General features: G+C 46.7%; 1 protein-coding gene across 3 annotated transcripts in view; it reads right to left on the bottom strand.

Moving 5' to 3' along the window:
* Positions 1 to 17,557, bottom strand: part of IRF7 (interferon regulatory factor 7) — a 77,062-nt gene that overhangs the window by 9,268 nt on the left and 50,237 nt on the right. For 2 of the 3 annotated variants that reach the window (XM_069624048.1, XM_069624049.1), the window contains exons 9-11: positions 9,387 to 9,608; positions 6,054 to 6,452; positions 4,782 to 4,894 (exon numbers count right to left, since the gene is read on the bottom strand). In XM_069624048.1, the coding sequence (XP_069480149.1) occupies positions 4,782 to 4,894; positions 6,054 to 6,452; positions 9,387 to 9,608 (734 nt within the window). The remainder of the gene's footprint in view (positions 1 to 4,781; positions 4,895 to 6,053; positions 6,453 to 9,386; positions 9,609 to 17,557) is intronic. The other variant, XM_069624050.1, reaches the window with a different exon arrangement.

The following is a 17,557-nucleotide window of genomic DNA, read 5'->3' as shown; positions in this document are numbered from 1 at the left end:
AGCCCATTGAGCCGGGGTTCGTGGGTGGCGTGGCCTAACGGGCCAGCTGGACCCCTGCCATTAGGCCACGCCCCATAGATGAGCCCCGGCTCATTTTGTATGCCACTTAAGGCACTGCCCCCAGTACTTCTATTAAGTTCACCTGAGTCGTCCAATGTCACCCACCGAAAATGACCTTGTTTAGTCCCCCAGTGTACCTCCTGTTGGTAAAATGGCTCAACAAGTCAAGCGTTTGCCTCAGAGATCTGTATGCAACTGGAAGCAAGCGGTTCTAATCACCATGCGCGGACTTGTCCAATCTCCCTTTCGGGCTTGACGCTGCAGCCCCTTTCTATTTCCATGACACAGGCTCCCTCATAAAAGCACGAGCAGTGGCTTTGACAGTGTTATGACGAGCGCAGCAATATGAACGCCACCTGGGATCTAAATGAAACGTATTACTGGCGGGAAACATACGTATAAAAGAGCATTCCATTCCTACTGGTAGGTATCCCACAATGTCTTGCACTAACATGAAATAATAATTCTAACACAACAACCTACACCATCGATAAATCATCAATGCATCTGCATTCCAGAACAAAGTTTATTTAAATTAAAACGCAGCCTTAACCCAACTCATTAGAGCACGTACATGCTTCTATTTACATACGGATCCATGTTTAGTGAGAAGAAGTGGAAAAGAATTAAATTTAGTTCAACACCCAACCTGAAAATGCGCTCCACCCTGTTATTTCCACCGAGGAGGGTGATAGAAACACTGCTGCGCATCTGGGATGAATCAGTGACTCCAATCACCCTCAGAACTAATTGTCAGCAGTCCAGACCCCACCGGGGAGGCTGTAGAGGAGGGGCATTCGGCTTACTCCTCTCTGGCCTGCTTTCAGTATTATATTAAAACAATATCTGGGTAACAAGCCTTTCAAATCCCTAGAGTACCACAGGAGTTGGGGATCCCCAGCATCCAGGAGGTACCTTTAGATCACCATTTGAGGGAGCGCGGCAGCCCATGGAGCCTCCATATAGCCCGGATTTGCCCAAACGATAAAACAAATTAATACAGGGGACTCCCAGGAGATGAACACTCTCATCCCGATTAACAGAGTCCAAGTAGCAAGAAGCAGCTTAGTGGGTCGGTGTAATCCACGCCCTCGGTGAACCTAAAGACTATGCACCTACTCTGTGGCCAAGACAATCTGACCACGAAAATAAAGTAATCCCTTCCTATGCCGTCAATTCTCCAGTCTCGCTGCCCAGTCCTCACTCACAGTCCACCGGTGTCAGAAACTAGCCAGGGGCTCATCCTTCAGCTATAACTTGGCTGATGACTAAGCATTCACCCATATCTGTATTGTACGTTGGTGGCTACCATTTCCCCACCTGGGGGAGGGAGCACATTTTCAAGGCAACAACCTTCAGTTCTGTGACATATTCAGTGTTCGCCATACCGGAAACTATCTGATTTTTATGGCACCAGCCACCAACTCCCACTGGGACCTAATATCTGCGAGTTACACTACTATCATTGGCTGGGTCACCTTTCACTCAAAACAGGGCCTTCCCTTGTTACAGAATTCCAATGTCACCACACTGCACCCTAATGTGAGGAACGGGTAACCGCCGGCAAGCAGTCTGTCCAGCAGGCCCGCAGTGATGTTAAAGAGCAGGTCTAGGAATTCAGGAAAGCAGGACTTGGTCCCCTAGCACACAACTCCCAGGGGAAAAACAGGAGCAGGACAAAACACTAACAGGCTGTGGCTGGCTCCACTTTTAGTGAGGGCCTAGACCACCAGTCTCTCATTAGGTTGGAATAGAAATCTTAGTTCACAGATTAGCCTCGTCAGTCCACCAATATATCCTTCATTAGTCTGCCAGTGTCCCTCCCACACTCGCGGTTCCTTGATGGGCTCTTAATATGATTCAGATCCACAATGCGTCGCTCATAGTTCACCCAATACCATTAATCCCCCAATGTGCCATATCTGTCTCCCGGTATGACTAATGATTTGCCCAATGTAACTGGTACCGTTAGGGAGAATTCTCAGAAATGTGCTAATTCCTCTCTACCTTAGAGACCCCCAGCAACTTTGCTGAATTGTGAGGACTTGAATTTTTAACCTGGAGAGAGTGAGACCCTTTTTCCCACTCTCTTATGTATTTTAATGTGATTTTGAACACTGTTTCATTTTGGTTATGCAGTCTGACAAACTCCATAGGCATCATCTTTTACATTGTGTCACACAGCACCTTCAGTGCAGTGGAACAGGGAAGTCTTTAAGATTTCCCAAAGGGTTAACTACCTTCTCTGGGATAAACTACTGTTTCCCAGAGCAGTAAAGTGAAATTGACTTTACTTACATTTGTAACTTTCTAGACCCAGCACACACTATCTTACAATAGGGTGCTGGAGGGGATACTTAGTATCCCCTTTGTCTAGCTTCTTATGTAACATTTTTATGTTACCCTTTCCTCCATGAATGGCTGGTGGCAGTGGTTTACTTTTTACTACCATTGTGTGTTTTTACCGTGGCCTGCATTCACAGCCACGGAAAAGCACCCAAGGGTACCATTTTCGTCAAAATGGCCCCGGTCTTCTTTTTTCACCATTTTTTTGTTGAAAGGTCCTTCTTGAGATTTACTCTGCGCCAAACCAGATTTGGTCTCTTTGTTCGTTTTGTCTTTGTTGGGATTCACGAACGAAGCCCACCTCTGGCTCCAGGGTTCCTGGTGGGGGCAGGAAGCGAGGGAGGTGCCCAAAACTCAGGAATGCACTCTTAGGTGATTGGCTGACAGCTAGGCTGGAATGAATGGGAGAAACCTGCATAAAAGGCAAGTCTTTTTGTCTTGGAAGGCAGAGTCGACCACTGGACAAAGGAATCCGAATAAGAACTTGGAAGAGACGCCTGCTGCAACTCCTGGACTGTTGGTTTGCCGGGTGAAGCCCTGCTGCTGTGCTGAAGCTCCGAATTCGTATCGACAGAGAAGCCCTGCACGGACGACTTCTCCCCTTGAGTTGGTGGGACCAATCAACTCCAAAGTAAGCCACCTGGACATCCTCTCAAAGTTGGTTGAAATTCCACTGCAGTCGCTGCTGGAACCGAATAGCCAGACTGAGGAACACCAGATCATGTCCGTTGCTTTTAAGGTGGTCAGGAGCTCCAGGAAGATCGTCCGGACTCCCAGGAAGCAGGAATGACCGAGCCCGAGCAACCTCAACAGAGTCTTGGAACAAAAATGCAAGGAAAACCCATCTCGACAGCCAGGAACCGCTGTGTTGCTATTTGCGGTAGATGCGAGGAGCTGAAACACCAAAGTTCCACTTGTTTGAAGATTGCCGGTTGCGGTCGTTGACCATCCCATTGCAGTGCAGAAGTCCCCAGAAGTCCTCCCTCTTGTCCCCACGACTGAGGCCCAGGAACACCAGGATCTGCAGAGCTGTACAGGAACTGAAGTCATCTGCTGCCCTTTTCTTCAACCTAAAGGTACTGTACAGTTTAAGAGAACTTACCTCTTGTTGTGCCACCTTGCTTGATCTCAGTTGAGAATTGTCTCGGGTTGCTCTTGTAAGAGTTGCTTGCACCTTTTACTACTCACAGGCCTAACAGCTTGCGACCCTACATTTGATTCTACTTTTGCTGCAAAGCTTTCTAAAACATTGTGCAAGTCTTTTACTTACCTGCAAGAAGTACTTCAGTTCACCTTGACTTTTGCTAACTTAACATTGGCTGGCCTGGTTCCCTGAATGACTCTTCTCTCCTCTGCTTATGTGTTTTGCCTTCCCTCCAGGAAAGGTTTAACTGACTTTCCATTGTTTTTATTTTAAAGTACTTACCTGATTAAGGATAATTGTGTGAACACTTGTCTTATTCTGAAACCTCTTTTCTTTGACACTCCCTCCTCTCAATTATATTCTAAATGCAACCGTGATATATTAATGTCCACAACACCCTAGCTATTGAAGTCACCTGAGGGTGTAGGTAGTGTCTGTGAGTCATCCCAAATGGGTATTTGCTGATTTAGAAAACTAAGAGTGTGTTTTTTGACGTGTATTTGTGTGTGGTTTTATATTGCTCCCTTCTAAAGAAGGCATATTCGAACTAACTGTTAAATAAATTAATAATTGTTCAATCAAGAAACTTTGTGTGTAAGAGTTTATTTGAATACTTGTCACTGTGAATCTCTGTGTAACTCCCATACAGCTCACATTGACCCCTCTTGAGATAAGCCTGGCTACTCGACCACACTACCAACCTGTGTAGTACAGACCTATACCAAAGGTTGGGTTCCTATTGCCAGGAGGTCAGGGTTGTTGTAGTGCACTCAGAGGGTACTGCATACAATATTGCTTAACAGGTAGCATAACCCCTGTATCCCCCAGAATGACCCTAATTAGTCCCCCAATTAAACCATTGGTGATTGACACACAAAATAACACTCAATATAGCCTTAATAAGTAGCAGAATGTGTACCCAATTTGCCGCGAAAATGTTCTTCACTCATACGGCGCTGATTTATTTAGCCTACGATCATCTGACTCACCGGCCTCTCTATTCACTTAGATGCACCCTTTATACCTCATTTATTTTCCCAACAGTAAATAGCAGATCACGGGGAAGGGTCTTGTTGCAATGGACATATAGAAAAACTGCCCTTGATCTAAGATTTCCATGAGCACAGCAGCTTGTGGGACATCTTGGTAAAATCACACTGACTTTGACAGAACACGGCAAGCACACGTGGCATCATGAATGCATTTTAACCAACAAGTACTCAGTACGCACCTTCACCAGGATCAGTTTCCTCTCCTTGGGTTTCTCCGTCAGGCACTGACCAAAACAAAGGTAGATATGGTAGTCGGGAGATGAGCGCATGAGATTCCTGTAATCCTTCAACTCTGGAACACAGGGAAACGTCTGGTTAGTTAACCCAATTGCCAGGAGCAACGTTAAAACCCCCACCCTCCCCCATTGGCAGAGGCAGAGATGGGCTCTAGTGGTTACCCGGTCCGCGGTGCAAGTCGGAGATACGAGTTGGAAACCTGATTTCCATACATGACTGAACTACGGCATCACCAGCAAGTCACTTTAGTCCTCTGCACCACACTATTTATATGCCATCATTGGAAGCCCTTTGAAACGGGCTAACTTGGTATTCAGCACTACATAACAAGATGCAGTTCATTTTATGAGAGTTGGTGTTGTGTATGGAGTAATCATTGTATTTTATTCTGAGATGCTTGACTGACAGGAGAGCAATGAGTTGATCCCTTAAGAGAGAAGTTCAGGCTTCTCACTTGAGCCAGTTCACCCCCTTTCCACGACCCCAGTGTTGTTCAAACTTGCTGACCCTTTTAGCATAAAAAAAAAATCAGCTGCAGTGTGCAGTGCTGTTATGGATCCGTGAGCTAGACCTCACAAGTGCCAACATTGGCCCTTTGACTGTGCTATCGTTGGGTTACTCCCTCTGTCCCACTTGGTCATGCACCTAGCTCTACCTCTTTGCTATGTGGCCAGCCCTGTGACTCTGCTAGAGAATGATCAAACAGATTGCGAAGCTGGCACCTTGAGTCAGTATGCATTTCAGAAGGTCCTGTCCGAAAGCTGGATTTTGTTCCTAGAGAAGTGGCCCGGCAGCCCCATCAATCAGCCATCGCTGGCCTTGAGACATCTGCAAACCGTGTAGTGCTACCACAGTGTCAATAGCGCTGGTCCTGCTGGTCTTTTGCAGCAGCAATCGGCGGGAAATGTAGTTCCACAATAAAACAACAAGCGTAGCCCTACGTCTCGGCTCCATGACTACCTATGGTTCCTATGTACAATTCGGTTTACACAGGAGGATGATGTTTCATCAGATAATCCCTGGGTGGGCCCCTGGAGCCTTAGACAGGTTGCATTTAGAGGTCTACCATGGAGCAGCCGCCGGCTAACCTAGCTTTCTAGTGACTGCATCTCAAAATGTCCACAAAGTCTAACATTTGTGTTGCACATTTAGTGTGAATCAAGGCTAAAGAGGGAGCCTAGAAAGAGATAGACACAAACTTTCATTTCACTCACCTGTCAAAAATGTATGAAAATTAAAAATCTCAGTGGGGGTCTCCCGTTGCAGCATTCTAGACTCTGTTCCATGAGACATGTTTGCCAGCTCTTCAGAGAATGCCCAGAACACTTTGCACTTGCCAAGCCGTTTGGCAAAAAGTTTCTTCTCCGTTGGATGCACGTCAAGAAGCAGCCCACCTTGCACGCTGTTCAGCAGTCTGTTTGTGTAATCTAATTGCTTCTGATCATGCATATTGTTCGGACTTGGGAAACGCACCGCCTCCAGCTGCCCCAGGCTGGGGTCTTCAGGCATAAAACTGAGCAGGCACCTCCTGTTCACCTCTTGGCGATGAACCTCAGTCCCTTTGTAGTAAATTGTCACGTCCAAATTCGAAATGGAAGGAGTGGCGTTTGAATCTACAAAAAGAAATCATTGTTTTCTAAATAAGTAAAGGAAAAAGCAGACACTTTCTTACATCTGAGGATCGCGTTTCTATCGCAAGAGCGCTGATAGGATCAAGACTAGATTATTGTAATACCCTATTTGCAGGGAGTTCTGAAAGTAACATTAAGAAACTTCAAATCATCCAAAATGACTCTCTCAGAGTTGCACTAAACAAACCTAAGCGGGAGCACATCTCGGCAGCTAGAAGACGTGCACACTGGCTACCTGTTCGTGAGCTTATTACTTTCAAGACCCTAGCCATCAAGCACAAATGCATCCATAACTCTGCCCACAGATATCTCTAAAAGATTCACTAAAGCTCATGCTTCCAGACCTACCTACATCCCCTACTCCCGCCAACTGCCCATCCCAAGCTTCAGGAGAAAGGAATTGGGCGGAATCAGCTTCCCTGTCATCGCTGCGAAGTACCGGAACGCCCTACCTGTGTCACTAAGAGCTGAACAATCCTACTGGACCTTCCGGAAACAAGTCAAGACTTTGCTCTTCTCCCCTACGATGTGAACTGTTTGAACTTTGCAAGCCCATACTCATGCCTGTCGTAACCATTGTCTGTAACCAGCGCCTTGATGACAATGGGCTTAGTGCACTCAATAAATGCATATCTAAATACATACATTGAAAATGCAACATAAAATGGAGATTAAATTCAAATATTTATTTCTAAATTTCATTTAGGTTTAAAAAGAATTGAGTGTGTGCAGACGGGTAAGCTACTTAACACTCCTGGTCTGTGATGTCTTAATGACGGAACAAAAATTACTGTTCACTCTTCATCTGCATGAAGGCTAGAGGCTAGTGGCCTAGTGTTCTAGAGTCCATTAGCGTTGGCAAGCCCCAGTCGTAGGCTCCAAGGATGTGATTCTCGAGTGCATCGCTCAACCTTCAGAAACCTGCAGTTACGAACATTGATTATTGCACCACCTTTTGCTACTGAGAAGGAATGATAGCGATGTCTGGCACTGTTTGTTCAAATAAAACACATTTGTAAGCTATGATGTGATGTGCAGTGACTAACGTGAAGAGTCACCTATTCTCAAGATATATTAATTGCAATTAGTTTGCTCTAAGAACCCAAGCATTGGGGCATGATGTACCTCCCCAGTAAATTATGCCATATGGTATATCTGAGATACACTGAAATTTAGGAAAAGACCCTGGTTTCTTTAACCCCCTCCACGCTACTGGCCAAGCCAAAACTAAATGAATAAAAGAAGCCGGTGCGTGGCAGGTGAGCGATGTTGTGCAGCCCTTATGTTTAGATGACATACTTTACGGGAGGCAGCAAATCATCTGTTGCTGGATTTAAGAGTGAAACCTCCGCTCCTGATACAGACCAACACAACAAAGCAATCCAGCTATTGTGAATCAGGTGCGCAAATGCGTTTATTTATGTAATTAGGAAATGAGAGATAGTCACTCATCAAATGTGATTCTTATTTTTAGTGTGTTTTTCGATCATATATAATCAGCTGGCACGTTCTTCACACACAGGGAACTTCCTCACGGCTCAGACTATTTCAAAATCATAACTTGGTACAGATCACACAGGCTTCTGTTTTTTCCGTGTGGAACGAAAAGGTCTTTTTTGTTTATTCACAAACAAAAAAGGCCTCTTTAGAAAGACAGCTCTGAGACTGCTCAGAGTGGTCTTTCTAAATGAAACTGTCACGCCCCTGGACGCACATAAGTGCACGTAGGGGTTAACTGGCGCGTCCAGAGCGGGCAAGGGAAGACAGAAGTTGCAGCCATGAGATAAGTGTTTGTGTGCCTGTGTGTATGTTGGGCAGTAATGTCTGCGTGTGGAGGGGAGGAGGCTGGTGGGAAGGTAAGTATGCTTGGGTGGAGAAGTGTTTGTTTAGTTGAGGGGAGCTGGCGAGTAAGTGTGTGTGTGTTATTGTGTTTGGGAGTTTGTGTTTGTCTGTCTTTGAGGGGAGGGGTGGTTGGTCAGGAATGGTTATGGCAGGGAAGGTGCGGCAGAGTAAAGAGGGTTCGGGTGTTGAAACCCCCTATTTTAGGGGTGGGGTATTGATTTTAAAGGGCAGAAGGGTGAACAGTGATTTTAACAAATATTAAAGGCTGTGCCAAATCGGCCGGAAAATAAAAGAAATCTTGTCTTTTTTTGTGTGCAGCCTTTAATATCCAAGAATATCGCATACAACCGTTTGTTCTGGCAGATGCAATTGTCGGATTAGATGCTGGTTAGCTTTCAATACCGCTGGGCTGGAATGCATACGAAACGTGTGTCTGCTGATTATATGTGATCTAAACACCCACTCAGTATAAAAATCACTTTTATTAGGTGACCATCTCTCCTGATAATGAAGAAACGCAAGAGCACATCTGAATCACAATAGCTGGATTCACTTTGTTGTATCAGCCAGTTCTAAGCGAAGTTGTTCTAATACTGTAAGTAAGGACCAAAGTATTCTGCCTTGTTGGGTCTACACACGTCAAGGATGCTGTGCATACCCCCAGCTAGGAAAGTCACATAAATGGTTTGCGCTGAAAGTACTAGCCATTCAATGTTCGTACAGGGGCAGCCCACGGGCACCCAATCTGCAGTACCTTATTAGTATTCAGATTTCTACAGCACCCTTGGGAAAAGGTTCATTTTCACACCCCACACATCTTATTCTAGCAGAATTCTTTAATGGGCGGAGGAGACAGCGTCTGTGCCCTTGGCCACATACGCCAGTATTCTGTAATTTCTTGCCAAAAAGAAGCCTGAAGTCCTTTTCTGTTAACTTTAAAAAAATTAAATTCTGTGGAAATTAAAGTTGTGAGCCAGGGATTATGTTTACTTAATATTGGCACTTAATTTCTTACATTATTACCAAGGAAGACAAGCTGGTGACTCGGACTGCAGAAATGGAGGTTCCACTTACGGGAATGATGTTGCGTGGGCTCTGCAATAGGCGGTTGTGGACACGGCTGTGCACTTTCTTGCTGAAAGCCGTACCCAGTCTGAATAGGCTGTGACCTCGCCGTGTGGTAACTGTCCTCTACGGGGTGATTGGTTGCACAGTAGCTGGCTCCGTTCCCTGGTGGCACTTCCTGAACGTATCCATTATGGCCGCCATTATGGGTATTGTAAGCAGTGGCTGCTGCTAGGAAAAAAACAGAGCCTTGTAAGTGCATTTGAGTAGTTTGTAGGAAACAGAACTATGCAGTCATTGAAGAATATTGGTTAAATCAGGCTGTGACACAGGGAGCGTTGAGCTGTGTAATTCCTTATAGACCTAGAAGCCTCCTATCACATTGGTAGTATACTAGACTGTTCCAATATGTGTGATCTGATCCTTGAGTGAACTAGTTTTCAGCCACCCAACAAATGTGTTGGGTGCGTTACACCACTACAAGCAACCTTCACTAATGACAGCGGCATTAGCACAAAAAGAGAGAGCTCTATGATAAGTATCTGTATTGTGTGTTAGCACGTATCACTAATTTTATTTATTCATTCAAAACACAAAAGGGTGTGGGATCTAGAATATGATGTGTTAACAGTATCACTTGGATACGTAGTTGAAATGAAAACGATTTTGATTAGACTTGAAATAGCCACTGTGGGGAATACCAAGCCTCATCTTGTATTTACAAAGCAGAGCTCTCCTAACTTCATTGTTCTGCCAGGCATTCTGCCACATGTTGTGTTGTATCCAATTAAGGACGTTTCTTGAAGTACAACAGGAAAGCTTCTTCACCATTTGCACCCCGCCATCGTCCTGGGCACCCCCACTGTAGACAGACCCCAGGTGCTGCCAGCTCGACGGCTCTATGTATACCTCTGCTCAGCCCCATATTGCGACAAGACCTCCCCAGCACAGGCTCCTTCCTCTCTTCAAAGTCGAACCACTAACGGCAGGAGAGCAGTCCTCCCCACCTCCAACCAACCCGTTACCATCCTAAAGTCTTTACTTTCCAGAAATACTAAAAGTTTCCCTGGCTACCACGAGTAAGGCCAATGGCTAAGGAAGGGTACAATAGTTGGAAATAAGCTGGAGAGGCCAGGAAAAGCTAGTCTTCTTTTAAGACACTAAAGACCCTACTAAATCCATAAACCAAAAACCTCAGCTGTAAAAACCCTTCCATAAAATCACTGACCTTGATCATCTCAAGGTAACTCGTCAGATGTTGACATGCACCAGGAACAGACTAGCCCCTGGTCCCACCAGCAATCAATGCAACATACACAGCCCCACACCAACGCAAGAGAAGCAACACCAACCTCGAGGACTCATCTAGGACAACCCCACATTTTACCTGGACCGCTTAAACAGGCAAATAACAAGAATTGTCTCTTTCCCAGAGTCAGCACAGATCACAAAACACCACTCTACCACACCTTTTAAATGCAAAAAGAGGAACATCCCAACCACAGGAGGCACCTGGTCAGTCTCTTGGGGGACTAATGAAACTAAGAACGTTGTACTCCCAAAGAAAGAACAACCCGGATAAACTACATTGCCCTTGTGAATTACAAAAAAAAATAACCAGGCTCCTTTTTATCAACCCCTGCTCCATAGCAAAACAATCCACAGATTCCCAACCTTCTCCAGGAGGACAAAGCAGGCCTATTATTCACAAAGGCCTGGCTCACAGAGGATTAACCTGATGTTAGACGCAAGCCATCATAATGGACTACAAGATTATTGTTACGCTCACCTGGTCTCTGCGGAGGCGTTGGGTCACCGTTGCAGCCCTCCCGTGGGTGAGGTCGCTCGGGTCTGACTTCGCCCTCTGCGCTTATGTGGTGACTGGTGGCAATAGGTGATGCTGCTCGGGACTGCTCCTGTTGATTAGTTTTGGCGAGCACTCCGTCCTGCTGCTTCTGGCAGGGGCGCTTGTATGATCTGGACCGAGTTCCTTCACTGGTCCCTTGCACGTGGTAGTGCAGTCCTGCTGTGACTAAGCCACTATACTTCAGGTAAGTGTTCCTGTTTGCCTTTGTCTTTCCTCGTCTGTTTTTGTTGTATTGCTGTCCGTTCCACTTTTTAATGTTTGCTCTTTTGCTTTCTTCCCTTGCATGTGATGTTGCCGGCCGGGCAGAAGATGCGGAGCTCGAGGCGACAGCCGAAGGGAATGACGAACGAAGCTGCAGCGGTACAGTAGCTGATAAGTTGTTAACTAGGGAGCATGCAGATTTCAAATGTGGCGCGGCCCTAGGACGGATGTTCTAACTTTGGTTTCTTCTTCTTCACAGGGTCTGAGCTCATGGATGCGGAGTGCGGTGCTGCGGCCCGGGATCAAGATCACTGGATATCAGGAGATGAGTCTGCAGCTGAAGCAATGAAGAACCGGTTTCCTGGAGGTGAGTATGCAGGAGAACACCTGGTTTCAAAGGTAAGTAAACTGGTCCAAGCGGCGGTGAGCGTCACATTGCACGCGAGTGCACAGTAACGCAAAGCCCCGGCCTTAAGGATGGAGCAGCTTATATAACTGAGCTGCTGAAGCCACGCCCACCAGGAGCAGCCTGCCTGCCACACCCGATGAGTCAGCACATGAAGACCAGGCCTAGGGAGCCACACCTAAAGAGTCAGGACATGAGGATGTTCTCTGGAATAAAGGCTTTCAGCTCCTGGAAAGTTCTTGTAAAATAAAAGCACTCCTGCACTGAAATAAAGTGTTCCTGCTCACATCACTATATGAGCCTGGCGCCAAAGGCACCAGGACTGAGTCCAGCCAGGGCGCCTGTGTTTATGGGTCCCAAAGGGACATAAGGGAGTCAAGTGACCCATTGCCCCATCACTAGATGGTGTGGTTTTTGTGTTCTGGGGCCTGTGGCCATGACAGCTATACACGCTAATGGAACTGCCAAGCGAGGAGAAGGAATCATGCATATAAACAAAGACCTTACTGATGTTCAAATGCTATCTAAGACTACAACACTGAGAGCAAATCACTTCTACTCAGCTCCACCTCGAAAACGTCCACAATAAGTTTCCTTCTCATATATGGCATAATTGCACCCCAATTCACATCCAAGATAACAAAAGGTGGCCCTTTTACATTGAGGCTGCCAATAAGGATAGATCTATTATAAAGTTAGCCTTCTGTGGGTCAATAGGACCCACAGAAGGCCAACACTCAAGGCCTCTACCAGCAGTCTACGCTGGTCTCAGCAGCGTTGACCGCAAAGTTAGGCATGCTTCGCATCAGGTATTGAACTATGGAACAATGATTGTACCCAAGACTGTAGCCCACTGCGCCAACAATGCTAATACCATATATGTCCGTCCGCTACCGAATGAAAATATTTATGTAAAACAGTATGCTCGATCGTACTGCCACAAGTTCATCCCCATTCCACCTCCTAGCACATCCCTCAATCCTGCAATGCAATGTGTAGTTAAATCAGGGATTAACGCTACTCACAGCGTCTTAAGATATACACGCACTGTTCCTCATTTGTCTCTGTTGCACGCTTGTAAGACTCTTCTGGATTGCAAAGATCCTATAATCAGCAGGCTCTCATCCACTAATGTATTTGCATTTCGCTATGTCCGCCTGAAGTGCCATTCAGTGATTCTCCTGCCCATTGTGAGCTCAGAAAGCTTACCTCACCATGCAGTCCTTACACAACTGAGCCGTGCATGTGCTCACCCAGCTATTGCTCCTGTAGCCACGGCCCATCCAACGCCAACACTAGTTTGAAATCTGTGACTCCGACACTGCAAGCGCTCACCAGAACCCCCGGAGTATACTCCTCTTACCGTCACTCCCTGCGGCTAAGTGATTCGCTCTACAGCCCCACGGAGAAAGAGCCATACACACTAAACTCCAACCCCCAGGATCCTCTTTGTGCACGCATGCGCAGAAGACAAAAAGGCATCGAACAACAGAGAGGTATCCAGCAACTAAATCCTTAGCCACCCACTCTGCAACACACTCGCCAAGAGAATTGCCTACATCATGCTCGCCTCTATCAGACTTGCACAACAGCCCTTGTCTGCTCCCCAACAAGAAATGCCCATGCGCTTTGTGCACTCTGAGGGGGGTCTCCACCCCCAAAATCACAAGCAGCACTACTACACCTCCCCCTCCCATCACAGCCCACAAGATGCACTGGAACACCACCCCCCACGCGCTATGTGCGGCCAGTTATCCCCCACTGGCAACAGGTTAAAGAACAGAAAGGCCCGACTATGCTCCTGCTTGGGTACCAAACCCCCACAAACTACTCCCCTAAGTTTACAGACTAGAAATTCTAGACTGAGGCTTCGCACCAGCCTTACCACTGACCCGTAGGTTGATCACCCTCTCGTACCTTCTAACATCTTCTGCCCTGTAGCAAGTTAGCAAGTAATATCATAGTACCACCTTTCAGCCGCATTCCTGACAAGTACACTATGCTGCACCCAACCTCGGGCATGCTAGGCGCTGCACTCATCCACACCGACGATGAGCTCACAGGTGTCCTCTTTACCACAACACCACACCCATACTGGTTTCCAAAAGCCCAGACACAACACCACACTTACTAAACCTCACCACATCATACTCCTGCATCGCCACAAGACCCAAAAACTGCCTAACCATGACCTTCCTCCACACCTAATAAAGGAGACCACCACATTTTGCAATAGCCCCCCCAAACAAGCTCGCACCCAGCTACCAACCTCTTGACACTCCCATTTCTCATTTCCCTCCCATACAGGGTCCCCCTCAATCTCCAACACTCTCGGCCACATGACAGTCACTCTGCCCTTCCTGACCTGCACCCTCATCAATGCTTGCTCTCTTCCTGCCCGCGCACTAGACATCTTCGACTTAATCACCAAACACAATCTTGACACTCTAGCCATCTCAGAGACTTGGCTTCATGAGGCATGCGGCTCTGCCCTCTCACTAGCGCTGCCCTCCGGGTACACCATTCTGCGAAAGGACAGACTCGCTTCCAGAGGAGGTGAAGTCGCACGGATAGCAAAAGATTCCCTGCCCTCAAACGATGCAGTACCGCCATTGAGGGAAATACTGACCTCCTCTCCCTCAAACTCTCACCCTCACCCACCTGTATGATCACCCTTCACCTCATCTACTGCCCACCCGGCCCCCTTCTCAACTTTGAATCCAACATACTGCACATTCTCCAGGACAATTTAAAAGCCACATCCAAAATCATCCTATTAGGAGACTTGATCCTTGGCCTGCACAACTACAACAACACTCAAGCATCTTACCTTCATGATGCCCTTAACACCCTAGGCTTCTGTCAGCACATCACTAACACCACACACAGGAAAGGATGCACCCTTGACTGGATTGCTGACCACAACTGTGAGATCACCACAATTGCCATCACACCGGGCCTTGGACGGATCACCATATCATCAATTTCTCCATATCACAGTCCTCTAAACCTAAAACCACTCCCAATGCTTTAACACCAGCTAGAACTCACAGCTCCAGGAAGCTCACTAGAGACAACATGCTGCCTATGCTCTACACCCCTGCCCTGCAGCCCCCCTTCGAGGCCAACCCCAACTCTCTAGCAGATACATACACCCCAATCCTCGGCAAATGCTGTGAATACCATAGCCCCTCTAGATCCTCATAAATCCAAAACAGTGAGCCATTCAAACTCCTGGTTCACACCCAACCTTCTCACCAGGGGCGCTGAGTATGCGGGTGATCTGGGGGCCAGGCACCCACCAGTAGAATGAGTTCAGGGCTGAGCCCCATCCGGGCTGGGGCGGAGAGAAGACACATGCCTCCCTCTCCGCCAGCCCGGTCCGTGCCACTGAGAGTGTCTGCTTTTACGCCCAGACTCACTAGGCCAGCAAGAACCGGTCACATTTTTCACCTCGTTGAGTTTACTTAAGCAAACACACTGCTCTCTGAGGTGAGAAAACAGGCATTGAAGTGACGGCAGAGGACAAAAGCCTGCCCTGGGGATATTAGTGGTCCCCCCCTCTCCTATGTTGCAGCTGAAGGCTTAACTGCTGGGTCAGGTTTTACATGGCCCATGCTGCCAATTAACAGCATTAACTTTAAAAAAAAGTGTATTTGTTTGCAAGCAGGGATTGTATTTATACATGCATGTATGTATGAATGAATGTATGCGTGCATGCATGCGAGGGAGTGTGTAAGTGGTTGTAGGTTTGTATGCTAGGGTGTGTTTGTAAGTGCACACCTATGAATTAATGCAGTGTGAATGGTGTACATGGGTGTGACTGCGCATGTTAATGAGCGCACTGTCTAAATGTTCTGGGTGCTGTGTGAATGACAGATCAGCTGAGCGGGTGCATGTGTCTGAATGTGTCCATATCTCTGTGCATCTGTGTGTATGCAAGATGGGTCCTGGAGAAGGGCATTGGAGCATGAACATTTGTTTACAAGAGCATGGCATGTTTTACTGCCGTTTTTGGGCAAAGGAAAGCCAACTTGAATGTGTTTATGTGACTGTGGGGTTGGAGTGGGGGTGGTCTGGCTGGGTCTTACTGTGCCATGGAATGTTGTACTTGCATGAAGGTCAAAAGCAACATGAGTGTTCTTACATGGGGAGGGCATGTTTCCTTATTTTCACTTGGGTTTTTATTTTACTGGTGTTACGGTCAAAGCCAACATAAATATTCTTACATCGGGGGAGTATAACATGAGTGCAATATAAGTGTTCTTATATGGGGGGGATTTGTGTAAGGATAGGCTATTTATATATCGCTTTCGCTAAAGCACTGTACAGAGAACACATTTACATAAAATGTATCACCCAGCCGAAGTCTGCACTCATTTAATGAGCGTTATTTATTTATTGAATTTATTGACATCGCCCAAACCCGTAAGTATCACGGCACTGGTACAATTTGGTGAGCAGAGAAAACAGTACAGTGCAGAGTAAAAGAGAGGTAACAAGGTCTAAAAGCAACATAATAGTACAAGGTCCATAGAGGAGGGTAGAGATCAGGGAGGCAACTTTGAGGTATGAAAGGCTAAGTTGGCCCTGCCAGGATTTGAACCTGCGAATCACACTCAGAATACAACAGCATGCACTCAGCCTGCTGAGCTATCTTACCCGCTAGCCAGCAAGAGCATGTTTTTTTCATAACTCCCCTTTCCCACTATTTAATTCCATTTACACGTGCATTCCCCAGCAAACGTTTATTTTCGCTTTGTTATAATTCCTTTCTCTTTCAATAGTTTGCTCATCTATTATTTTCAGTGCACTCACCAATGCATGTTGATTCTTATTCTGTGCAACTCCCATCTGCACACTTAGATACACATTTATTACAATACTTGTATAATCCGTATCCTGCATGGCCTACATTCCCCTGTGTTTATTCCTGGCCCTTCTACAATTCTTATTGCTCATACTACCCTTTCACCTATTTTCAGTGAATTTCTCTGCAAGTTTATTGCCGGACCTAGATATCTCAATATTGTCTGATATTCGCTGTTTTTCCAATGTCGTCTAATTTGACCTCCCAACCTTAATTTCTCACAATATTCTATTTGCTAAACGTGCATGCTTGCTGTTTTCGCACACGGTTCCCCCCCATCTTATTTTCAGTCTCTCACTTTCTCAACACTGTCCCTTTCACTCCTCTGGGTGCACGCATCTATTAAATCGCATCAATGTCCTGCAGCATCTGCCAAGGGGCTGCCTGCCCCACATCTGGCACAGGGGTGAACAGAGGCTCATATGGCTCCTCCTCGTGCAGGACCCTGTGGTAGTTGCAGCTGGAATACCTGTCCTTGTGATATCTGCCCAGGGAATACCTGTGCCCAATTTATTCCACCTGAGAACATCTGATGCAGTGCTATCTGCCCCGGAAATCCTTGCTGTGATACTATCTGTGAAGGGAGTCTTTGCCCCCGTCCACCCCGAGAGGCAGTTACCTAACCCTATAATCTGACCCCAGGCAACTCTAGTCCCTTCATTGCACCAGGGAATATCTGCCCCCCCTGTTCGGTCTCGTGCAAAACCTGCCACTGGCACTGTCCAATTACATCAGGATAATCCACCCCATGCCAATTGCCCAGGCCCTACCTATCCCAATCATATGCATGATGGAATGTTTACAAAAAACCGCCCTTTAGCCTCGTAGCCAAGACA

Source organism: Ambystoma mexicanum, chromosome 11 (assembly GCF_040938575.1).
Source record: "Ambystoma mexicanum isolate Mex_15411 chromosome 11, UKY_AmexF1_1, whole genome shotgun sequence".
Classification (NCBI taxonomy): Eukaryota; Metazoa; Chordata; class Amphibia; order Caudata; family Ambystomatidae; genus Ambystoma; species Ambystoma mexicanum.
Note: the sequence above shows the minus strand (reverse complement) of the source record. Positions and strands in the feature narration are given on the sequence as shown.